The sequence below is a fragment of the Myxocyprinus asiaticus genome, chromosome 48 (genome assembly GCF_019703515.2).
Source record: "Myxocyprinus asiaticus isolate MX2 ecotype Aquarium Trade chromosome 48, UBuf_Myxa_2, whole genome shotgun sequence".
Classification (NCBI taxonomy): domain Eukaryota; kingdom Metazoa; phylum Chordata; class Actinopteri; order Cypriniformes; family Catostomidae; genus Myxocyprinus; species Myxocyprinus asiaticus.
In genome coordinates, this window is record NC_059391.1 from 16961826 (window position 1) to 16987609 (window position 25784).

Below are 25784 nucleotides of genomic sequence, written 5' to 3' on the forward strand. Positions count from 1 at the left end.
CTTGAAGACTGTCCACATGGTTGGAAAGACCATGTGACGTATCCTTCCACTTAAATATCCCCCCCCTCTCTTTGGGCGTGGTGTGGTCTCTGCTGTGTCTTCCCCTTGGGAGGGACACCCCCCGACTAGACCTGGCAGCCCAGTCGGATAATCCCCCTTCTTTTTTAGGGAATGGAAAAAAGAGAAGGGGAAAATAGGCCACGGCTGGGTTAAGTCTGTCCCTATCTCTTGGGTAGTCAACTTGTCCCCAAAAAGGGCCCTTCGACACTCATAACTATGTTGGGGGAGGTTACGTGTCAACCTGGTGTGCTGGCTATGAGGCACACAGTAGTCTGCCCACCACACACCGCCAGTTCACGTAACACAGTTCAGCCAATTGTGGCATTTCGTATAGGGATCCCTAGTGTCACTACATCGACACAACGTTGAGTGAATGACAGATAGGGAACATTATGGTTACTTGTGTAACCTCCGTTCCCTGTTGGAGGGAACAAGACGTCTGACTGTTTTTCTTGCAGTTCTGCAGCCGACTGCTGGGTGGCGCCACCACGTCCCACCGTAGGCTTATTGCAGTGGGCTCCCTCTCCATTCAAATAAATCACAGGTGGGCTCTTTTTTGGGGAAGGTGGGGGCTGACCATGAAAACCCTATCCTTTCAAATACCCACTATATTGCATCACTTCCTCCTCAGGGGGCTAAGGACTACCCTCACATCCCACAGAGCCACTTAATGGCCCCTTACCAGCTATTTTGGGGAAGAGCCCATGGACACGAGCCTTTGATTGGCCGACCACAATGGGCATGTCCGGGTGGGGGCGGGGCTGACCACGAACAAACTATTTGTCCACGTACCCACTATATTACAGGTCTTTGTCCCTGGGGGTCCATGGACCCTGCGGGTGTGTCCAAGAGGGGGCAGGGCTGACCATGAATGCACTATTTGTACACCTACCCACTATATTACAGGACTTTGTCCCTGGGGGACCATGGACCCCTGGAGTGTATCTGGTAGGGGATAGGGCTGACCACAAAACAACTATTTGTCCATTTACCCACTAAAGTGAACAGCTTCCTCACTGTTGGTCCGAGGACCCTCGTTGTGTTCGGGAGGTGGTGGGTCTGTCCAAGGACATATTATTTGTCCACTATGACCATGTTAAAATATTTATGACTTGTAAGTAGGTGCAATAGATGCCAGGTGGTTAGAATGGGCAGCAACATTTGCTCATCACTGACCCTTAACACTGGAGCCCCGCAGGGCTGTGTTCTCAGCCCACTCCTGTATTCCTTGTACACACATGACTGTGTGGCTACACATAGCTCCAATGCCATCATTAAGTTCGCTGATGATACGATGGTGATAGGTCTGATCACTGACAATGATGAAACAGCCTACAGAAAGGAGGTGCACACTCTGGCACACTGTCAGGAGCACAACCTCTCCCTCAACGTCAGTAAGACCAAGGAGCTTGTGGTGGACTTCAGGAGAAAAGACAGAGAACACAGCCCCATCACCATGAATGGATACAGTGTATTTATATTGTATACAGTCTTCTTATTTTGTGTATACTGTATATTGTATATTATTTTTATTGCATACTGTCTTCTTATTTTGTGTATACTGTATATTGTATATTATTAGGCTTATATTGTGTTGTGTAAACTGTTATGTGTAAATCAGATGTTTATTGTTATTGTCATACTGCTATGTTGCTTGGAACTGCACCCAAGACTTTCACCCACTGTTACACTTGTGTATGTGGTTGAGTGACAATAAAGGGATTTGATTTGATTTTACTTTATTGTTATTGTACACAATACAAGTACAAATCCAATAAAATGCAGTTAGCATCCAGCCAGAAGTGCAAATAGTAATATATTATAACAAATAGATGAAGGTAAAGTGCAGTTGCAAATTAGACAAATGACAAAATATAACATAGCTATGCAATTTATAACTCTTAAATGTGTATAATATGCTTTAAAAATGACTGTCCATGAACCATGTATTTGAATCCATTAAAATAAGTTGGACATGGGCACTTTCTACAAGACTAAGCAAAAAGACAGGAAGTGCCCACGTGCAATTTATTTGCATTGCCTGAAATAGTCACTTGGTGGACATCTGTTTTTAATGTGTGTGATAGAGGAATTCACTGAATATCATATTTAGATGACTGTATGACACCCCCTGAACAACATACACCCTTCAAAACCTCAAAATTTGACTGTCCATGAACCACCTAAAATTTTGAATGGGATAAATTGTACATGGGATCTGCATGTCTCAGTTCTGGGAAGACTTACAAAGCTGAAAACTATATTCCTGTGCTCATCTCAGTCTCTTCTACCTATGGTGTGAATTTCAAGAGGATTGGAGAAAGTCAAAGATTTCACACAAAAAACTCCAAGGCCCTTTCGGTTTTTTCAGATGACATTTTTGACTTTCTCTGATGGTACACTGGGGCAAAGGCATGACAAAATGGTATTTAGTGGGTAAGGGGACAAATAGTGGTTCTGTGGACAGAAGGAAGACTATGAGAAAAATAGTGGGTAAGGGGGACACAGGAAGTGAGTTCATGGACAACAGGAAGACTATGAGGAAGAATAGAGGGTAAGGGGGACACAGGAAGTGAGTTGAAAAATGAAACTTACCCCAAAGTAATGGCAAAGTGACAGATGGCCACCAAGTTAGTGGGCAAGTGGGAGTCCACAGAATGGGTATGATTGATTACCCCTACCATGGGTCCAATGGCAATTTAAATGAATAGGGCTTGATCCCATGAACCACCTAGGTTCCATTACCTGAGTCAAATGACCTGACCTGGAAGTCTTTATGATGTTCTGCTGCAGAGATATATGATTTGCTATTTGGTTGCTGAGGTGCACTAAATGGTTGCTAGGGTTTGGCTAAGAATTTTCCAGCATGATATTTAAAGGCTACTTGCTGGTGTGAGTCTAATAAGCCAAAGTTGAAGTCTCTATGATGTTGTGGTGCAGAGATAGATGTTTTGCTAAGGATAAGTCCATCTGGTTGCTAGGCAGTTGCCAGGCTGATAGTAAAAAGGCTGCTGCTGAACTGTCAATGGAAGTCAATGGGTTTTAGTTGCTAGGGTGCACTAAATGTCTGCTTGGGTGTGGCTAAGTATTTTACAGCATGATATTTAAAGTCTCTACAATGTTCTGGTGCAGAGATGTGTGATTTGTTACTTGGTTGCTATTGTAACCCCATCTGGTTGCTAGGCAGTTACCAAGGTGATACTCAAAAGGCTCCTCACTACCCTGAGTCCAATGAACGAAACGTCATGGTTACTTGTGTAACCTCCGTTCCCTGATGGAGGGAATGAGACGTTGTGTCGATGTAGTGACAATAGGGGTCACTCTTGGGAGCCCGAGACACCTCTGTTCTTTGATAAAAGGCCAATGAAAATTGGCGAGTGGTATTTGCATGCCACTCCCCCGGACATACGGGTATAAAAGGAGCTGGTATGCAACCACTCATTCAGGTTTTATGCTGAGGAGCCGATATAAGGTCCGGCCATTTCAGCGGGTAGTTCAGCGTTGTGGTAGGAGGGACACAATGTCTCATTCCCTCCATCAGGGAATGGAGGTTACACAAGTAACCATGATGTTCCCTATCTGTCACTCACTCGACGTTGTGTCAATGTAGTGACACAAGGGGTCCCTATACGAAACGCCACAATTGGCTGAACTGTGTTACGTGAACTGGCGGTGTGTGGTAGGCAGACTACTGTGTGCCTCATATCCAGCACACCAGGTCAACACGTAACCTCCCCCAACATAGTCATGAGTGTCGAATGGCCCTTTAGGGATAAGTCGACTACCCAAAAGATAGAGACAGGCTTAACCCAGTCGTGGCCTCTTTTCCCCTTCTCTTTTTCCACTCCCTAAAAAAGAAGAGGGATTATCCAACTGGGCCTCCAGGTCTAGTCGGGGGGTGTCCCTCCCAAGGGGAAGACACCGTGGAGACCACACCTCGCCCAAAGGGGGGGGGGATATTTAAGTGGAAGAATATGTCACATGGTCTTTCCAACCATGTGGAGAGTCTTCAAGGTAGATCCTACCCAGTGGGGGAGGAGTTACTACAAACATGGAGACTGGGGCAGAGGGGCTCTGCCCTAGGAAGATGCAGTTTGCCAACAGGGAAACGAACTAGCAGAAGATATATATCACATGGGGTTAGCCTTACAGGGAACCGCCACATGCGGAGCACCTACCCCAGAACAGGACTCTTAGTTAGCATGTGTACTGGGCCAGCAGCGAGTCTCTCCAAAAACTCGACTGCCACAGGGCTCGGAGGAAGTCAACCAGGGAACAAAGTTTGTGAACACTACTGGGAATTAATGGCGCACGTCTTCAGCTCCAAGGGAGGTGGAAGGCGCTATGTGCAAGCGATACACCTGGCCAGCTATCCCGGGCTTATCCGCTTGTTTTGCGTGCCACTACCTGGGCTGAAACCGGTTCCACCTGGAGGTTGTAGAACCTTGCAAAGGTGTTGGGTGTTGCCCAGCCCGCTGCTCTGCAAATGTCTGTTAGAGAGGCACCTCTGGCCAGGGCCCAGGAAGCCGCTACACCTCTGGTAGAATGGGCTTGTAGCCCTACCGGGGGCGGCATGTCCTGGGCGAGATATGCCATAGTTATGGCATCAATGAGCCAGTGGGTGATCCTCTGCTTGGAGACAGTGCTTCCTTTCTGCTGTGCACCAAAGCAGACAAAGAGCTGCTCAGAGATTCTAAAGCTCTGTGTGCGATCCAAATAGATGCCTAAAGCGTGCACCGGACACAGCAACAACAGGGCTGGGTCTGCCTCCTCCTGGGGCAGCGCTTGCAGGTTCACCACCTGGTCCCTAAAAGGGGTGTTGGGAACCTTGGGCACATAGGCCGGTCGGGGTCTCAGGATCATGTGAGAGTATCCCGGACTGAACTCCAGGCACATTTCGCTGACAGAGAACGCTTGCAGGTCACCTACCCTCTTGATGGAAGTGAGCGCAGTCAGAAGGGCAGTCTTCAAGGAGAGTGCCTTATGCTTGGCTGACAGCAAAGGCCAAAAGGGGGCTCTCTGTAGACCCTGAAGAACTATAGAGAGGTCCCATGAGGGAACGAGGCACGGCCTGGAGAGATTCAGCGTCCTGGCACCTCTTAGGAACCTGATGATCAGGTCGTGCTTCCCTAAGGACTTATCGTCGACTGCATTGTGGTGTGCTGCTATGGCAGCAACGTAGACCTTCAAGGTGGAAGGGGACAGCCTCCCTTCCAGCCTCTCCTGCAGGAAGGAAAGCACTGATCCGACTGCGCATCTCTGGGGGTCTTCGTGTCGGGAAGAACACCACTTAGTGAAGAGACGCCACTTAAAGGCATACAGGCGTCCCGTAGAGGGGGCCCTAGCCTAAGTGATCGTGTCCAACACCATGGGTGGTAGACCGCTTAGGTCTTCCACGTCCCGTCCAGGGGCCAGACATGGAGATTCCAGAGGTCTTGCTGAGAATTCCCCTGAGAGAAAAGGTCCTTCCTCAGGGGAATTCGCCAGGGGGGAGCTGTCACGAGGAGTGTGAGGTCCAAGAACCACGTGTGGGTGGGCCAGTAGGGTGCTACCAGGACAATCTGCTCCTCGTCCTCCCTGACCTTGCAAGTAGGCTCACTGGGGGAAACGCATATTTGCGTAGGCAAGGGGGCCAGCTGTGTGCCAGCGTGTCTATGCCGAGTGGAGCCTCGGTGAGGGCCTACCAGAGTGGGCAATGGGAGGATTCTTGGGAGGCGAACAGGTCCACCTGTGCCCGTCCGAATTGACTCCAAATCAGCTGGACCACCTCAGAGTGGAGCCTCCACTCTCCCCTGAGGGCAACCTGCCATGACAGCGCGTCCGCTGTAGTGTTGATGTTGCCCGGGATTTGAGTGGCTTGCAGCGACTTGAAGCAAAAGCTGACTCCAGAGGAGGAGACGGCTGGCGAGTTGTGACATAAAACACGAGCGCAGACCGCCTTGGTGGTTGACATATGCTACCGTTGCCATGCTGTCTGTCTGAATTAACACGTGTTTACCCTGGATCAACGGCCGGAACCTCCACAGGGCGAGCAGAATTGTCAACAACTCGAGGCGGTTGATGTGCCAATGCAGTCGCAGGCCCGTCCAGAGTCCGGCGGCTGCGTGCCCATTGCAAACAGTGCCCCAGCCCATTTGGAGGCATCTGTCGTGACCACGACGTGCCTGGAGACCAGTTCTAAAGGAACACCTGCTCGTAGAAACGAGAGGTCGGTCCAAGGGCTGAAAAGACGGTGACAGACCGCCGTGATGGCCACGCGATGTGTCCTGTGGCACCATGCCCATCTCGGGACTCGAGTCTGGAGCCAGTGCTGAAGCGACCTCATATGCATCAACCCGTGCGGGGTGGCCACCGCCAAGGACGCCATATGCCCCAGGAGCCTCTGAAAAAGTTTCAGTGGAACTGCTGTTTTCTGTTTGAATGCCTTCAAACAGGCCAGCACCGACTGGGCGCGCTCGTTTGTAAGGCATGCCGTCAAGGAGACTGAGTCCAACTCCAATCCGAGAAAAGAGATGCTCTGAACCGGGATGATCTTGCTCTTTTCCCAGTTGACCCGAAGCCCTAGTCGGCTGAGGTGTGAGAGCACCAGGTCCCTGTGTGCACACAACATGTCTCGAGAGTGAGCTAGGATTAGCCAGTCGTCGAGATAGTTGAGAATGCGAATGCCCACCTCCCTTAACGGGGCAAGGGCAGCCTCTGTGATCTTTGTAAAGATGCAAGGAGACAGGGACAGGCCGAAAGGGAGGACTTTGTACTGATATGCCTGACCCTCGAACGCAAACCGCAGGAAGGGTCAGAATGCGTTTTTGCGTCAGCATCTTGAACGGGAGTTTGTGTAAAGCCCGGTTCAGTACTCACAGGTCCAAGTTTGGCCGCAACCCACCGCCTTTTTTCGGTACGATGAATTAGGGGCTGTAAAACCCTTTCTTCATCTTGGCCGGAGGGACAGGTTCTATCGCATCCTTCCGTAGGAGGGTAGCGATTTCCGCGCGCAGGGTGGCAGCGTTTTCACCCTTGACCAAGGCGAAGTGAATACCGCTGAACCCGGGCGGGCGCCTGGCGAACTGAATCGCGTAGCCGAGTCGGACGGTCCGGATCAGCCATCGCGACTGATTGGAAATCGCGAGCCACGCGTCCAAGTTCCACGCGAGGGGGACCAAGGGGACGACGTCATCAGACGTACCGGCAGGTTGAGCCTCGCGGTGGGGTGGAGCGTGAGGTGCCACACCACGTCGTGGCCGTGCTAAGTCTAGGGACATCAAAGCACTTACCTGGCTCCTTGTGACCACCCTGGGACAGCCTGGGATGGGGGAGGAAGAGGCCTGTCCTCGTAACCCGTGGAGACTGCCACGGGTTATGAGGAGGGCGGCAGTGTGCCAGAGCTGGGCGCTCAGGGGCGGAAAGGCCACAGCTGGAGCGCCAATCCTACAAGAAAAAGTGGACTACCGTGGACGGTAGTCGTGGTGACGACCATACACACTGGGTATGTGACCCAGAGAGGAAGGAAGCCGCTCTTTTGCTGAACTGTTGGATACCGCAGCCACTTGGGCATGCTGCGAAATCAAACAAAAAGGCAACAAAAGATTTTCCACCCGGCCCTCCACAGGGGGATGGAGTGGTCTTCTTACCAGCTCCACGTGAGTGGGTTCCCTCGTCCCTGGGTCGTCCGTCTCAGGGGCGCTTTGAGGACCTCCATGGGTTCTTTGGCGCCGGTTGTGAGACAGTTGGCGTCGGCTTCCTGCGGTGGGCTCCATGCTGGGGCCGGGCCTGAGGGGCGGGCTGCGGCGGAGCCGGTGCAGTAATGTTTGCCTTTTTTACATGGCCTCCACAAAGATTTTGAATCTTCTTTTGAGTCATTGCTTCAGTGAAGGGCACAAGGGACAATTATAAAATGTGCAACAAGTTGTGCACTGTGGTATCAGGTGTTTTTCACCCTCTAAGACTACTGATTGATGCATTTGTAAGAACAAATTGAAGAGACAGAAATCTATATGAAAACCATTATCTGATGTGTCTGATGTCTGATAATATTCTTTTAATTTTTGTTATAATTCTTATCAGAGTCATATTCCGTGTCTCTCTCGTTTTCAAGAACCATTGAGAATAATGTTGAAATGAGCTCGATTATTTGAAAGATTCAATGTTTATATTAAATACTTTGGTTGTCAAGACACCACATCTACACTAAAAATTAATTGCATGCAATCTGCTTAGTTTATTATAAAGAGTGCTCTCTTTACGTTGAATGCAATGTTGACACAAGTTACCTACAAACTTGCCTGTCATTTTTAAAAGCAATAACCTAAACACACCGAGCCAGTAAAACACTCAGTTGTTTCACCACCTAAACGATATGATGAACTTAAGACAGTTTATATACGTTCTTTACTGATTTCTTGTATGAAGTGTAGTTAACCAGTTAGCAACGAAGCGATATCAAGACAGCAATATAACACTATGAAAAAATCTAATCCTTAAAAAGCATACCTTTTACTTTAACACGTCCTTGTGTAAATAAATAACAACAAAACAAATATCATACTTAGGGCAATAATTCCTGTACGGTCGTGGAGATCAAATTATTATGTGTTGCGCGCATGCCTAAACCAGTGCGTGCACGTCTGCAGTGCGCATGTGTGAGTCTGAGACTGCATGTCTGAGAGTGCATCTGCATGTCTGCAGCCAGACCCTTCTCGCATTTTCCTTCCAAAACACTAAAGGACTAATTAAATCTACTACAGTTAAAAAAAATCATCCTACAACAGTGTGCTCCAAATGCTAAACAGACAGTTTTGGCACAGTTCCCAGAGTGATCACCATGACGACTAAAGGCCAATCAGAGTGCAGGGAGGTGATCTACCCTGAGAAGTATAAAAGTGTGCAGGCAAGGAAAAAACACAAAGAGAAAACCCTGAGAGACAATCTTGATATTCTTTATGTGGACTACATTCAACTGAATGGAAAAAGAATAAAAAGTAATTTAATTGTTTTTACACCGCACGGATTACTGCATGGAAATCAGCCATCTGTGATGAATTTAAGCATGTTTTAAAGAAGGAATTGGCAGAGGTGGGAGATTAACTGTGTGTGAAGATGAAATGCTAGACACAGACAACCATATTCTCACCATAACTTACTATACTAAAGGCACCATCCTTCTGCAAGGCATGAGGCAAGCCTGAACTCATTTGAGGAAATCTTTCCTATGCTGAAAGCCAGAGCAGAGAAGGAAAGAGATTAGACCCCTGCAAACTGCTCCGACTCTGAGGAGGAGAGTCTAGAATACCCCCACCCTCACTGTCTGAGCATCAGCTGAGAGATAGTCTGGCCTTGCTGGAACTGGACTTTATTGAGTTCAGAGAAAACACTACATATAAACAGACTGTCATATACACACAACACAAAAATCTGCATCCAGCAGCTCTAAGATTAACTCCAGCAGCTGAAGATAGATAGCAGCTCCTCCATCACTGAACTCACAGCAGCTCTCATAGAACTGCAAGAAGAAAATCATGCACTCCGTGCACAGAGTAAAGATTCTCCAGAAAGTTTCAAGAGCTAAGGCATCTACAGGAGAATACCTCCCTGCAGCACTACAGTGCCTGCAACCCCAAAAAATTAAACATACACAGAGACACAGTCTGCATCTAACACACAGACACCTGTGAAAACACAGGCCTCATCACCCCAGCCTCCCCACTGTAACCCATCAGACCCTGGTTCAGATGTTTTCCTCCTGATGGACGCTAATGGGAAGTTCCTGGACCCACAGAAGCTTTTCCCACATCACAAAGTTACAGCGAAAGGATGCAGCACAACAGTCCATGCCAACCAGCTCCTTAGAGACTGCTCAGGAAACGCCTCATGTGTGATTATTCACACTGGGACTAATGATCTTCACTCACTGCGCAACAGTACTGCTGATGCTGTGAAGAAAGTTGCAGAAATCACCAGTAAAAGTTCCCAGAAACCTGTATTGTGATCTCCACACTCCTGCCGAGGTGTGACACACCACCTCATATCATCAACAGCATCAATACTGAAATCTCACGAGGATGTTCTATGCTCCCCAATGTGCACCTGGCCACACACACACTCACTGCAAAATGTAAAAAAAAATGGAAGAAAAAAATAATAATTCACTAATGTAAATTGTTTGCCTTGCATGTGTTTACATGTACAATATATTTTATATGTTTTCTCTCTGTCTTACCAAATAGGTTTATCTTTAATAATATCAATGCATTCATTACTTACACATTTTTGGATCATTCATGGTCTTCATTCTTCGATATTTTGATTTAAAAGCACAGACCCAGAATTTTAAACATGAAAGATGTCAACATTATCGTTCTCACTGAAACCTGGTGTTGACAGGATGTGCTTACCCACTGTCCCTCAGGCTACTATGAAATAATTGTGCCCTCAAATAAATTAAGTATAGTCCATCGCGGACGAATCTCAGGAGGGATTTTGGTGTGGTACAGAGAGGATCTGGCCAAATACATTTCTACCATTACACTTGGAAAATTCCACAGTTGGTTAAAACTAAACAATGAAAGTGGCATTTCTACCATTGACACATATCTCTGTGCCATCTACAATCCTCCAGCGGAATCCCCTTACCATGATGAGGAATATCGGAAAAACATCTACACAGAGATTAGCCATTTCCAGGCCCAGGGAAACATGTTGCTGTGTGGAGAATTTAATGCAAGAACTGGAACTGAACCTGATAATATTGACCCAAAGGGCAACAATCATGTATTTGGCCAGAACCCCCTGAGCCTCACAAAAAATCTCCCAGCACGAAACAATCTTGACCATATTGTAAATAAAAATGGTACAGAATTAGTGCATTTCTGCCAAACCACAGGCCTATACATGCTTCATGGCAGGATAAGAGGGGACTCCTTAGGGAGGTAAACATTTTATTCAGGTCTTGGAGCTAGTGTAGTTGACTATGCCATCACTGACATGCACCCCTCCTCCTTCAGTGCATTTACTGTCAGACAGCAAATTCCACTCTCAGACCATACCAAACTAACATATATATTAAAAGACACCACATAGCAAAACAAAGTAGAATGGAGAACAGTAAAATGTATCAAGTCCAGCAGAGATACAGATGGACTCCAGACAGTACGGACAAATTTATCCAGGCCCTCTATTCTGAAGAACTGAAAAACCAAATCCCTACATTTATTCATAAAATCTTTGAAATGAACAAGTATGGTGTAAATTTGACTACAAATGAAATCAACTATATATTTCAAAAAGCAGCCTGTAACTGAGTTGAAAAAGAAACGCAAAAAAACATCCTAAAAAAACAACCAAAACGGAATAGTTGTTTGACACAGACTGCAAAACATTAAGAAAACAATTAAGAAAATTATAAAATCTGAAACATAATGAACAAAACAATACAGACATAAGGATTGACTACTGTTCAAAATTACAACAATACAAACAAACAGTTAGAGTAAAAAAGCAACACCATCTCACCAAAAGCTTACACGAAATTGAACAATCAATAAATCAAAATCAGTTCTGGGATTTGTGGAATAATTTGAGTGCAACAAAACAAGATTTACCAATCCAAAATGGAGAAATCTGGAAAAAACATTTTGAAAACATATATAAAGAAATCCCACCAAAACAACTAAATGAGAATTATAATAATGTCAAACAAAGACTACAAATATATGAAAACACAATAAAAAAGAATCACACTTGAATTTCCAATTACACATGATGAATTGGTTAAAAATCTTAAAAGCCAAAAATGCAAAAAATATTGTGGCACTGACAACATCCTAGGAGAAATGCTGAAACACAGCACACCTGAGCTGCAGATGGCTGTGCTCAAATTATTCAACCTTGTACTTAGTTCAGGCTGTTTCCCTGACATCTGGAGCCAAGGAATTATTACCCCAATTCACAGAGTGGAGACAAATTGGACCCTAATAATTTCGGAGGCAACTGTATGAGCAGTAATCTTCCTTAACGAACAGAGTGTCCTGAGCAAGAGTCAGATTGGCTTCCTTCCAAATCATAGAACTACGGACAACATTTACACCTTAAACACCCTAATCAATAAACACTTAAACCAGACCAAAAAATGGAAAATATACGCATGCTTTTTTTATTTCAAAAAAGCATTTGATTCTATTTGGCATGACGAACTATATTACAAATTGTTACAAAGTGGTGTAAGAGGTAAAGTTTATGACATCATAAAATCAATGTATTCAGACAACAAATGTGCAATAAGAATTGAGTTCTTCAGCTAGAAGAGAGGAGTGCGGCAGGGCTGTGGTCTGAGTCCAACACTGTTCAACATTTACATTAATGAATTAGCGGTGCAGTTGGAACAGTCTACAGCCCCTGGACTTATGCTGCAAGACAAAGACATCAAGTTTTTGCTCTAAGCAGATGACCTGGTGCTGCTGTCAGCCACCCAACAGGGACTACAGCAACATCTGGACCTGCTGGAGAACTAATGTCAGAACTGGGCCCTGGCAGTAAACCCTGGCAAATATTATGGTCTTTCAGAAAAAGTCCAGATGTCAGGAACACAGATACCAGTTCTCTCTAGGCAGCACCGCCCTAGAGCACACAATGCAGTATACTTACCTTGTCCTGATTATCACTGCATCAGGGAGTTTCAGTAAGGCATTGAATGGACTTAAAGAAAAAGCTAGAAGAGCTCTATATGCTATTAAGAAAAAGTTATATAATATTGAATTACCAATTCCAATCTGGTGTAAAATCTTTGATAATGTCATACAGCCCTGTATGGAAGTGAGGTATGGGGTCCACTCAGTGATCAGAACTACAATAGATGGGACAAATATCCAAAAGAAGTCCTGCACACAGAATTCTGCAAATTGATTTTGAAATTACAATAGAAAACTTCTTGGATACTGATGTAACCTCTGTTCTCTGATGGAGGGAACAAGATGTTGTGTCAATGTAGTGACACTAGGGGTTCGATCTTGAGAGCCCCAATCACCTTTGCTTAAAATGGAAAAGGCCAATGAGAATTGGCGAGTGAAATTTGCATGCCACTCTCCGCCCTGGACATACGGGTATAAAAGGAGATGGCATGCATCACTCATTCAGATTTATGCTGAGGAGCCGGATGTCAGCGGCCTGTTCAGTGCCACGGCAGGAGGGACACAACGTCTTGTTCCCTCCATCAGGGAACAGAGGTTACACCAGTAACCAAGACATTCCCTGTCTGTCACTCACTCAACGTTGTGTTGAATAACGTATAGGAAATTTCGCAGGCACTGAATGTGTCACAAGGTACGGAAGAGTGGACACGGGCAAGCTGCTGCGTGCCTCGCAGCGAGCGCTCAACCACGTCGTGACCTTCCAGCGAGTTAGATAAGGTGTCTCCCTAGTCCCATTAAGGGGGGAGGAGGCACTTACCCAAGGAGGCTACTGGCAGAGCCTTTCCTGATTTGCTGTTAAGCAATTTCCCACCGAGCACTTTCTAGAATAGCGCTGGGAAGTGCTCTTCCTTCTCCAGGAGGGAGGGCACGACGGAGACCACATCCTACTGGAGGGAGGTTAACATGTGGAGAATACCTCACATGGACTTACCAATGGTGAAGTTCACATATGGAATGATACCACCAGAGGACCCTATCTACAGAGAGGGTACACAGCAACAGTGGCCGAGGCAGAGAAAGCTCTGGCGAGGGGAAACACAGGGTTCACCTACGGGGAAACCGAACAGTGGAAACTCATCATATGGGATTACCAAGGGGAATTACCATGTATAGAGCACTGAGCCCGAGCACACGGGCTCACCTGAAAAGGGGGCATACCATGAGTACTGGGCCTGATGCCGTAACTCCTCCGCCGAGTTCGTCACCGAACAGTGCTTAAGAATTAAAGAGGTGTCCGGGGTTCACCGGATACGGGGAACTGTTGTGGACAAAAGCCACACATTATCACCTTTGAAAAAGGGGAAAAACGCAATGCAAGCGGTACACCCAACCGGCCGCCCGGCCTACCTACTGTTACCGCATAACACTCGGGTCGAAACGGGCTCTATGCGTAGGTTGTAAAACCTCGCGAAGGTATTGGGTGTAGCCCAACCCACAGCTCTGCATATGTCTGCTAGAGAGGCCCCCCTTGCCAGTGTCCAGGAGGACGCAACACCTCTAGTGGAGTGCGCCCGGACTCCCAAGGGGCATGGGAAGTCCAGCAATTGGTATGCAAGGAAAATGGCATCCACAATCCAATGGGCCAGCCTCTGCTTGGAGACAGCTTTCCACTTCTGCTGCCCTCCAAAACAGACAAAGAGCTTCTCCGAGCATCTAAAGCTCTGCGTGCGGTCCAAGTAGATGTGCAGGGCACGAACTGGACACAGCAACGACAAGGCCAGGTCTTCCTGCTCTGAAGGGAGCACTTGCAGGTTCACCACCTGGTTTCAAAAGGGAGTGGTGGGAGCTTTTTTTTTACATGTTTTCATGTAACCGGACCGGGGTCTCAAGATCACATGAGAGTGTGCTGGCCCAAACTCCAGGCATTCGCTGGTGACAGAGAGCACCTGCAGGTCCCCCAGGAGGGCAATCTTCAGAGACAAAGTGCTGAGCTCGGCCTGCTCCAGGGGCTAAAAGGGGGCTCTCTGTAGGGCAGGTAAGACCACAGATAGATCCCAAGAGGGAATCAGGCACAGTCTAGGAGGATTTGACCTACTTGCGCCCTTGAGGAACCTGTTGATCAGGTCGTGCTGTCGTGAGGGCCTCCCGTCCAGTGTATCATGGTATGCTGCTATGGCAGCCATGTACACTTTCAGGGTAGAGGGAGACAGCCATCTCTCCAGCCCTTCCTGAAGGAAAGACGGCACAGACCCGACAGCACATCTCTGTTGGTCCTCCCCATGGGAAGAACACCAGTTCATGAAGGGACACCACTTCAAGGCATACAGCTGCCTCGTAGAGGGGGCTCTGGCCTGAGTGATCGTATTTACTACTGCAGCGTCCTGTCCAGGAGCCAGATGTGGAGATTCCAGAGGTCTGGCCGTGGATGCTGGAGTGTGCCCTGCCCCCGAGTGAGAAGGTCCCACCTCAGGGGAATGCGCCAGGGAGGTGCTACTGCCAGGAGCATCAGATCCGAGAACCAAGTCTGGTTGGGCCAGTACGGTGCAACGAAGAGGACTTGCTGCTCGTCCTCCCTGACTTTGCACAGAGTCTGTGCAATGAGGCTCACAGGAGGAAACGCATACTTGCGTAGTCCCCGAGGCCAGCTGTGCGCCAAGGCATCCATGCCGAGGGGGGCCTCGGACAGGGAGAACCAAAGGGGACAGTGAGAGGACTCTTGGGAGGTGAACAGGTCTACCTGCGCCTCCCTGACTTCAACGTCTGCTGACTCCAAAGGAGGAGGCGGTGGGCGAGTTGCGACATGCGACGTGAGTGTACGCCACCTTGGCGGTTTATGTACGCTACGGTCGCTGTGTTGTCGGTCCGGACCAACACATGCTTGCTTGCTTGAATCAACAGCCGAATCCTCCTCAGGGCCTCCCTTTCCAGAGCCCCGACACTGCCTGCCCGTTGTACACGGCGCCTCAGCCTGAGTTCGAGGTATCTGTCATGACCATGACGTGCCTTGAGACCTGCTCTAGGGGGACACCTGCCCGTAGAAATACCAGGTCCGACCAAGGGCTGAAAGTCTGACGGCACTGTGGCGTGATGGTCACAATCTTTGACGGTGTCGCCAAAAAGCCCCCCTTGGGAGATGGGCGCATTGAGAAAGTGAACTTTCTCGGCGTCATGCATCTCCGCAAGGTTGAGCCACAGGTGTCACTCTTGGACCACAAAAGTGGACATTGTCCGGCCCAGGACCTGCACCGTGACCTTCGTTGCACGCAAGGTGAGGTCGGTTGCAGTGTGGAGTTTCTGCATCAGCCCTGGGTACCGACCCGTGGCCTTGTAAGCCTTCATCATTAAAGTGGAAGAGAACTTACAGGCCTTGGAAGGGAGCATTGGTCGGTCACAGCAGGTGGCTGTGTTCTGCGGGCATAAGTGCACCGCTAAGGCGCGCTCTACCTGGGGAAGCTCGACATATCCCTTAGCCGCTCCGCCATCGAGGGTAGTCAGAGTGAACAAGCCCGCGAAGCGTGTACGGGCAGAAAAAGGTGCCTTCCACGACTTTGTTAGCTCCTCGTGCACTTCCAGGAAGAAAGGTACCGGGGCGGGGCACGGTCATGAGTCGCGCTCCAAGCCCAGAAACCAATCATCCAGCCACAAACGCTCAGGGCAAGGTGGAGGGTTCCACTTCAGCCCAGGCAAGCACAGCTGCCATCTCAGCGTCCACCTCATCCTGTGCTCTACCGCCCATAGGCGGGAGCTCAGAAGATTCGTCCACTTCCGAAAGCAGAAGCCCACCCTCCGATGCTGTGACCAAAAGCTCATCCTCGTCACGAGCCGCAAACGACACATTAAACCCGCCCTGAGGCGGGCCGCCTGCATTGCTTGACAGCTCTTCCGGATAGAACAAGCGTGCAGGGGGATGGGAGGTCTGCGTGGCCTGAGTCCACATCCAGATCGCCGTGGTGCTTGCCGACCCGGCCTGCTGAGCGTCAGCCCAGGGCGGACCTGGTATGGGAGCAGCCCAGTTGGCTCCTTGCTTCATAAAGAAGGAAGTGAGCCGTGACCGCAGCGTTCTCATGGGCATGTTCTAACAATGAGAACACGACCCTTCCACGAAAGCCGCCTCGACATGCTGGCGCCCCAGGCACTTGAGGCAGATTTCATGGGAATCAGGAGGGGAGAGATAACGGCCACATCCAGTAGCGCAAACATGGAAGGACATCTTTAAAAAGATGGCGAGCATTTGCTTGAGCTCTATTAGAAGAAAATATACTCTTTTGAATATACTCTTTTAGCACCCACAGACTCAGCTGCCGAAGCGCCCAGGAGAAGCGCAACATTCGACCGTGCGAGGGTGACTGCTGATATGCGCTGTAAGAATCCAGCAGCATAGTGAAAGGTGAGAGGACGAACACAACGTGCATTCGGCTCCAAATAAAAAATCGGAATGAGTGATGCACGCCATCTCCTTTTATACCTGTATGTCCGGGCCAGAGAGTGGCATGCAAATTCCACTCGCCAATTCTCATTGGCCTTTTCTATTTTAAGCAAAGGTGATTGGGGCTCTCAAGATCGAATACCTAGTGTCACTACATTGATACAACGTCGAGTGAGTTGCAGGCAGGGAACACCCAATAATGCATGTAGGGCAGAATTAGGACAGAATTAATTCCCATTGATTATTAACATACAAAAAGATCTCTAAAATTTTGGATGCTTTTAAAATCAAGTCCCACAAAATTGCTACATTTTAAAGCGCTACAAACCCAAGAACTGAACCCTGAAAAAAGTCCCTTCAATCAGCTGATTCTGAGACTCAACCCAAACCAGTTAACACTACTAACACTAACCAGCCTCAGACCAGTACTGCTTTTCAACCAAACATCAGAATAATTCAGATCATCAGACTATCTAAAATCAGCCATCTGGAACATTGGGATCAAGAAACTAAAACACAAAGTAAATTACAATATTATCGGACTCAAAAATAAAACTATGAATTGGAAGAGTATGTCCTGACTGTCAGAGATACAAAGCAGAGACAGATCCTGACCAAGTATGGGCTCAGTGAGCACAGTCTAGCCATCGAGAGAGGCAGACACAGAAAAACATGGTTACCCAGAGAAGAAAGAGTGTGTGCTCACTGTACGACAGGTGAGGTCAAGACAGAGGTGCACTTTCTCCTTCACTGTCCAAAAAGGGACATTTAAATGGATAAATTTACAAACAGCATAAACAACTTTACAATGACAACAGAACAGGAAAAAATCAAAACAATACTTGGAGAGGGACACACAGCAGCACTGGCTGCAAGATACGTTTTAAAGTGCCACAGCCTTAGAGACAGTGGGTGAATATGTTTTATGTATATTATCCCAGTATGTCACCCAATTGTTCACCACAGTGATCCTCAGTACATGTATGTGTGTGAATATGCTGTATGTGTATACAGTATGTAAAAATGTTAGTGATCTTCTGCCGTTCAGGAATTTAATGTTATGTTGTTTAACTTTCGTTAAACTATTGATTAATGTTTTATTCTTTTAAATACAATGTCTGCTTTGGCAATATTGTATTATTCACAGTCATGCCAATAAAGCCATTTTGAATTGAACAGATAGATAGACAGACAGACGGACGATGATGATTGACAGACAGACAGACAGAGCGATAGATAGATAGATAGATAGATAGAAAAAGAAACAGAGACAGATAGAAATATTGTATTGATATGGCAATATTGTAAAAACAGTCATTCAAATAAAGCTTGATTTAATTTGATACAAATAAAGATTCAACAGAGTGGGAAAGCAACCCTCAGATAGTCTTCCCCAAGTGACTACGAAATTCTGTTCTGAAGATATCACTCTCAGCCATTTTGAACAGAAGTTTACTACCCTGATTCAAATGAACGAAACCAGAAATCTCTATGATGTTCTGGTGCAGAGAAATGTGATTTGTTACTTGGTTGCTAGGGTAACCCCATCTGGTTGCTAGGCAGTTACCAAGGTGATACTCAAAAGGCTCCTTGCTACCCTGAGTCAAATGAATGAAACTGGAAGTCTCTATAATGTTCTGGTGTAGAGATATGTGATTTGTTACTTGATTTCTAGGGTAACCCTATCTGGTTGCTAGGCAGTTACCTAGGTGATGCTCAAAAGGCTGCTTGCTAGCCTGAGCCAAATGAACGAAACCGGAAGTCTCTATGATGTTCTGGTTCAGAGATATATGATTTGTTACTTCGTTGCTAGAGTAACCCCATCTGGTTGCTAAGCAGTTACCAAGGTGATACTTAAAAGGCTCCTTGCTACCCTGAGTCCAATCAATGAAACCAGAAGTCTTTACGTTGTTCTGGTGCAGAGATATGTGATTTGTTACTTGGTTGCTAGGGTAACCCCACCTGGTTGCTAGGCAGTTACCAATGTGATACACAAAAGGCTGCTTGCTACCCTGTGTCAAATTAACCAAACCGGAACTCTCTATGATGTTCTGGTGCAGAGATATGTGATTTGTTACTTGGTTGCTAGGGTAACTCCATCTGGTTGCTAGGCAGTTACGAAGGTGACACTCAAAAGGCTTCTTGCTACCCTGAGTCAAAAGAATGAAACTGGAAGTCTCTACGATGTTCTGGTGCAGAGATATGTGAAATTTTACTTGGTTGCTAGGATAACCCCATCTGGTTGCTAGGAAGTTACCAAGGTGATACTCAATAGGCTCCTTGCTATCCTGAGTCAAATGAACAAGACCGTATGTCTCTACGATGTTCTGGTGCAGAGATATGTGATTTGTTACTTGGTTGCTAGGGTATCCCCATCTGGTTGCTAGGCAGTTACCAAGGTGATACTCATAGGCTTCTTGCTACCCGGAGTCAAATGAAAGAATCCCGAAGTCTCTATGATGTTCCTTGTGCAGAGATATGTGATTTGTTACTTTGTTGCTAGGGTAACCCCATATGGTTGCTAGGCAGTTACCAAGATGATGCTCAAAAGGCTTCTCGCTACCCTGAGTCAAATGAATGAAACCGGATGTCTCTATGATGTTCTGGTGCAGAAATATGTGATTTGTTACTTGGTTGCAAGGGTAACCCCATCTGGTTGCTAGGCAGTTACCAAGGTGATACTCATAAGGCTTCCTGCTACCCTTAGTCCAATGAACAAAACCAGAAGTGTCTACGATGTTCTGGTGCAGAGATATATGTTTCATTACTTGGTTGCTAGGTAGTTTCCAGGTTGATACTAACAAGGCTGCTTGCTGGCCTGTGTCATATGAGCCAACAATGAAGTCTCTATTATATTCTGATCCGGAGATATCCATCTAAGCTCATTTTAATGGAAGTCAATGGGTTTTGGTTGCTAGGGTGCACTAAATGGTTGCTAGAGTGTGGCTAAGTATTTTCCAGCATGATAATTAAAGGCTCCTTGCTGTTCTGAGTCAAATAAGCTAAAGTTGAAGTCTCTACGATGTTGTGGTGCAGTGAAATGTGTTTTGCTATACGGTTGCTAGGGTAAGTCCATCTGGTTGCAAGGAAGTTGTCAGGGTGATCATAAAAAGACTTGCTGCTTGACTGAGTGTAATGAGTCAAACCTGAAGACTCTATGACATTCCGATCAGGAGATATTCATCTAAACCATTTTGAATGGCAGTCAGTGGGTTTTGGTTGCTAGGGTGCACTAAATGGTTGCTAGTTTGTATGCAGGGTGTTAAAGTGATAGAGTGAAAGAAAGAATAAAAGAGTGATGTAAAGATAGAAAAAGAAAGTGATGGAGTGATAGATAGATAGATAGAAAGTATGAGTGGTGGAGTGATATGATGTAGCTTGAATCCTCTTAAGGAGTTAATACAGGAAAAAATTTTCATACCTTGAATGGAAGACAAAGTGACATGAGGCCTTTTCGGATTAACATTTTACTCATGTGTTTGAGTAAAATGAACATTTTTGTAGCACTGACAACATTTCTCCCAAATTCCAAATAAAAATATTGTCATTTAGAGCATTTATTTGCAGAAAATGAAAACTGGTCAAAAGACCAGATGCTGTGCTTTCAGACCTTGAATAATGCAAAGAAAACAAGTTCATAGTCATTTTTAAACAACACAATACTAATGTTTTAAACTTAGGAAGTGTTCAGAAGTAAATGTTTGGTGGAATAACCCAGATTTTCAATCACAGCTTTTATGCATGCTCTCTACCAGTCTTTCACATTGCTGTTGGGTGACTTTATGCCACTTCTGGTGCAAAAATTCAAGCAGCTCGGCTTTGTTTGATGGCTTGTGGTCATCCATTTTCCTCTTGATCACATTCCAGCGGTTTTCAATGGAGTTCAGGTCTGGAGATTGGGCTGGCCATGACAAGGTCTTAATCCGGTGGTCCTCCATCCACACCTTGATTGACCTGGCTGTGTGGCATGGAGCATTGTCCCAACTCTGAGGATGTACCAATCCTCAGATTTGGGTAACATTTTCAGAGTAGAAGGAAGCACATTTTTTCCCAGTATGACCTTATATGTGGCTTGATACATGCATCCTTCACAAAGACGAATCTGCCTGATTCCAGCCTTGCTGCAGCACATGCAGATCATCACTGATCCTCCATCTTGTCGTCTAATGGTTAGACAGAGACCTGGAGAGGCCTTCAAGCCACAGTGCCTTGCACCCACTGTGAAATTTGGTGGAGGGTCTTGTTAAAAGACAGTTGGCTCAACTATGCTCAGATTCAGGGAAAACCCTTAATGAAAAATCCAGTTTAAACTGGTAGCTGTGTTTTGGAACATGGTAGCTGGTTTCTAGCTGGTCCAAGCTGGTCTTTAGCTTGTCCAAGCTGGTCACTAGCTTGTCCAAGCTGGTCATTAGCTGGTCCAAGCTGGGAGACCAGCTTAGACCAGCTACCAGCTTGTCATACCAGCTCAAGGTGGTCAAGCTGGTTTCTGGCAGATGGTAGCTGGCTGACCAGATAAGAATCAGAATCAGCTTTATTGCCAAGTATGCTTACACATACAAGGAATTTGTCTTGGTGACAGGAGCTTCCAGTGTACAACAATACAAAAACAATACAAAAACAGCAGCAAGACATAGATAATAATAAAAAATAATTATACACATAGGTACATACACACACAGACACACACATACATACATACATACACATACGTAGTGAAAATCTAATACAAATCTGTTATCTGTTATGTACAGTGCAAAATACAAATCTGTTATGTACAGTGCAAATGTTTTTTTGTTTTTTGTTTTCTCAGAGGAATTAAATGGCAGAAGAGGTTGGATGTGTTGGATAAATATAAAAAAGACTAAACTGTGCATTGCACATAGTTATTGCTCAATGGGGCAATTTAACTGTTCATGAGATGGATAGCCTGAGGGAAAAACTGTTCCTGTGATTGACGGTTCTGGTGCTCAGAGCTCTGAAGCGTCGGCCAGAAGGCAACAGTTCAAAAAGGTAATGGGCAGGGTGAGTGGGGTCCAGAGTGATTTTTCCAGCCTTTTTCCTCACTCTGGAAGTTTATAGTTCTTGAAGGGGGGGCAGGGGGCAACCAATAATCCTTTCAGCAGTCCGAACTGTCCTTTGTAGTCTTCTGATGTCTGATTTTGTAGCTGAACCAAACCAGACAGTTATTGAAGTGCAGAGGACAGACTCAATGACTGCTGAGTAGAACTGTATCGGCAGCGCCTGTGGCAGGTTGAACTTCCTCAGCTGGCGAAGGAATAAAAAATAAGTATTTACATGTGACCAATCTATTTTCTTATGATACAAATAAACATGTACTATTGAACCATAAAAACATGTTTTGGAAGAACTGATTGGAAACAAGGATATTTTTGTCTTTAAATGGAAACTTGGGGCACTTGAAAATGACTTGGATCAGTTGTAGCCAATCCAATACTTTTTCCCCCAATACTACGCGTTACTCATGACAGAGGAAATCAAGAGTATCCCATCAATTCACACAACATTTGCTTTTGCTTAAGGCGTACACTAAGTAAAATAACACTACACATCGGCTGATTTCAATGGGGATGGTGCATTGCAAGGATGTTGCAGGACAATGCAAGGGAAAGTGATGCTCCAATAATGCGACCAAAGGTTGAGATAATTGTAACTTTGCAACAAACTCTGATATAAGCATTCATTGACCAATAAGAACTTCAGAGAGGCAGGTCCAGTTGTGTTTTTGGAAATCCAATTTGCTGTATTCCCACTTGATTTGACAGGGATCTTTCTCGAATTGTACACTTTCCTATTTGTCAAGGCTCCATCAGCACTTTCTCAAGTGTGTACCCTAAAACTGATGATTCATTTATTCCAGTGGCTAAACCATGTGTAACACCGTGTCCAAACCAGGCGCAAAGCGATAATGCGGCAAGTAGTGTAGGTTTTGTCTTAACCAGCCCTGACGCATCTAACAACTAAACATTTTATTGATTGCTTGGTTTCTATTTCTGTGGCATCACACTGGGCAGCCCTGTCCACTGTGAAATCTGATTGGTCCAAAATCGTACTCTACATAACAGTATTTTAAACATTGAATATCTCCTGACTGTCTGTGATTTTGTCGAATGAAGCAGCAGTTTCACGTTCAGAGTGGACAGACAGATTGCTTGTCGCTGGAAACATGCTGCATTTGCTTGCACAAGCATGTCTTTGAATAAATGCTCTTCCTCATTGCTGTTGATAGGATCAAATTTTTCATGTATCAAGAGCTGTAACATGGTCTTATATTGGAAGTTGATGGCATTTGGTCAAGAGAGCATACGTTTTGTAATTATGCAATTGCATTCTCAGAGCACCTTGCAGTTGAATAGCCTCTCATCTGATGTACCTACCATTCACCTCTGCTCTTGTCTCTTAGAGCAACACTTAAACTTCATCGTTGGCCTGATTCTCCAGACAAGGCTCATGCATTGTTTGTGCAGGATCACCCTTGTAATCAGGGTAAAGAGCAAATCTGACTCATGTTATGCATCAAGCTCAAAAAAGACTTTAGCTCTAAGCTACCATGGGGCAACACAGCTTTATTGCAGCGGTTGGGATGGAAAGTTTGCTAGACATATGTAAATGCTCATTTAATATAGTAAAATAGACTCACTTGTCCTCAAAATAGCACTAAAACCTGAAAAGATTTTTGTTTTGCCTAATACGTCTCACCACCCAGGATACAAAAGTGTTTTAGCGTGGATTAATTCAGATCAACTGGGTTGATCCAGATCTGTATTATTCAAGATTTCAGATATTTGATTCATTCACCTCAGATTCCATCTGATATTTTACCTTTTGTTTTGCAGATTTGGATATGCACCTGTGTCTATTTATTGCTGTACATACCAGTTGCTGCCTATTCCAGTGAAATAGGAAATCCCATAACAGATGACATCAAAAAAATTTCATTGTTGGTAAGATAATGGTCATCTTTATCCTGTAAATCTGCGAGGGAATTTCCTTGACAAGTTTATTTTCGAGAGACCTCAACATGGGCTGATTTAGTGATCGTCTAGGCAGGGAACAGAGCTAAAATTTATTTCATGTGTGTTGGAAAGAAAAATGTCCTGGTTACTTTCATAACCTCCATTCCCTGATGGAGGGAACGAGATGTTGTGTCGATGTAGTGACACTAGGGGTCACTCTTGGGAGTCCCAAACACCTCTGATCTTTGAAAAAAGGCCAATGGGAATTGGCGAGTGGAATTTGCATGCCACTCCCCCAGACATACGGGTATGGAAGGAGCTGGTATGCAACCACTCATTCAGGTTTTGTGTCCCGGTCATTTCAGCGGGTAGTTCAGTATTGTGGCAGGAGGGACACAACGTCTCGTTCCCTCCATCAGGGTACGGAGGTTACGAAAGTAACCAGGACGTTCCTTATCTGTCACTCACTCGACATTGTGTCGATATAGTGACATTAGGGGTCCCTATACAAAATGCCACAATAAGCTGAACTGTGTTATGTGGACTGGCGGTACGAGACGGGCAGACCGCTGTGTGCCTTGTAGCCAGTGCACCAGGCCATCACGTAACTTCCCCCAATGCTCTTATGAGCGTCGAACTGTCCTTCAGGAACAAGTCGACTGCCAAAAAATAGGGACAGGCTAGCCCAGTCGTGGCCTCTTTTCCTCTCTTTTCTCCCCAAAAAGAGTGGAATTTGTTTACCGACTGGGGCCATTAGTGTCTAAGTCAGGGGGGTGTCACTCCCAAGGGGAAGACACCGCAGAAACAACACCCCGCCCAGGAGGGGGGGGGGGGGGGTTGAGTGGAAATACGTCACATGGTCTTACCGAGTCTTGTCGGAAGAATGTCATGTGGAGAAGTCCCTTGGTAGGTCCTACCCGAGAGGGGAGGGACTCTACAAACATGGTGACCAGGGGCAGAGGAACCTCTGCCCACGGAAGATGCAGTTTACCAACAGGAAAACGATTTAGTGGCAGATATACATCACATGGGGCCACCTATGGAGAACCAGCACATGTGGAGCACCTATCCCAGTACAGGGCTTAGTCAGCACATGTACTGGGCTGGCAGCGAGTTTCTCCGCAAACTCGTCTGCCACAGGGCTAAGGAGGAAAGTCATCCAGGGATCACCACTTTGTGAACACTACTGGGAGTCAACAGCACGTCTTCACCTCAAAGGAGGGAAAGGCGCTATGCACAAGTGGTTCATCCGGCCAGCTGTCCCGGAACTTACCTATTCGTACCTGACAAAACACGGGATGAAACCGGCTCAACCCGGAGATTATAGAACCTCGCAAAGGTGTTGGGTGTTGCCAAGACCGCTGCTCTGCAGATGTCTGCTAGAGAGGCGCCATTGGTCAGGGCCCAGGAGGCCGCCACACTCCTGGTAGAATGGGCTTGTAGCCCCGCGGGGGGCGGCACGTGCTGAGTGCGATATGCCATCACGATGGCATCAATGACCCAATGGGTGATCCTCTGTTTGGAGACAGTACTTCCTTTCCACTGTCTGCCAAAGCAGACAAAGAGCTGCTCAGAGTTTCTAAAGCTCTGCGTGCGATCCAAATAGATGCGTAAAGTGCGCACTGGACACAGCAACGCCAAGGCTGGGTCTGCCTCCTCCTGGGACAGTGCTTGCAGGTTCACCACCTGATCCCTAAATGGGGT

General features: G+C 46.4%; 1 protein-coding gene across 3 annotated transcripts in view; it reads left to right on the plus strand.

Annotated features, from left to right (window-relative positions):
* Window positions 1-25784, plus strand: part of LOC127437681 (kit ligand-like) — a 68697-nt gene that overhangs the window by 18874 nt on the left and 24039 nt on the right. For 2 of the 3 annotated variants that reach the window (XM_051692747.1, XM_051692746.1), the window contains exon 2: window positions 23961-24068. The exons of the other annotated variant lie outside the window; for it this stretch is intronic. In XM_051692747.1, the coding sequence (XP_051548707.1) occupies window positions 23961-24068 (108 nt within the window). The remainder of the gene's footprint in view (window positions 1-23960; window positions 24069-25784) is intronic. 3 annotated transcript variants of the gene reach the window in all.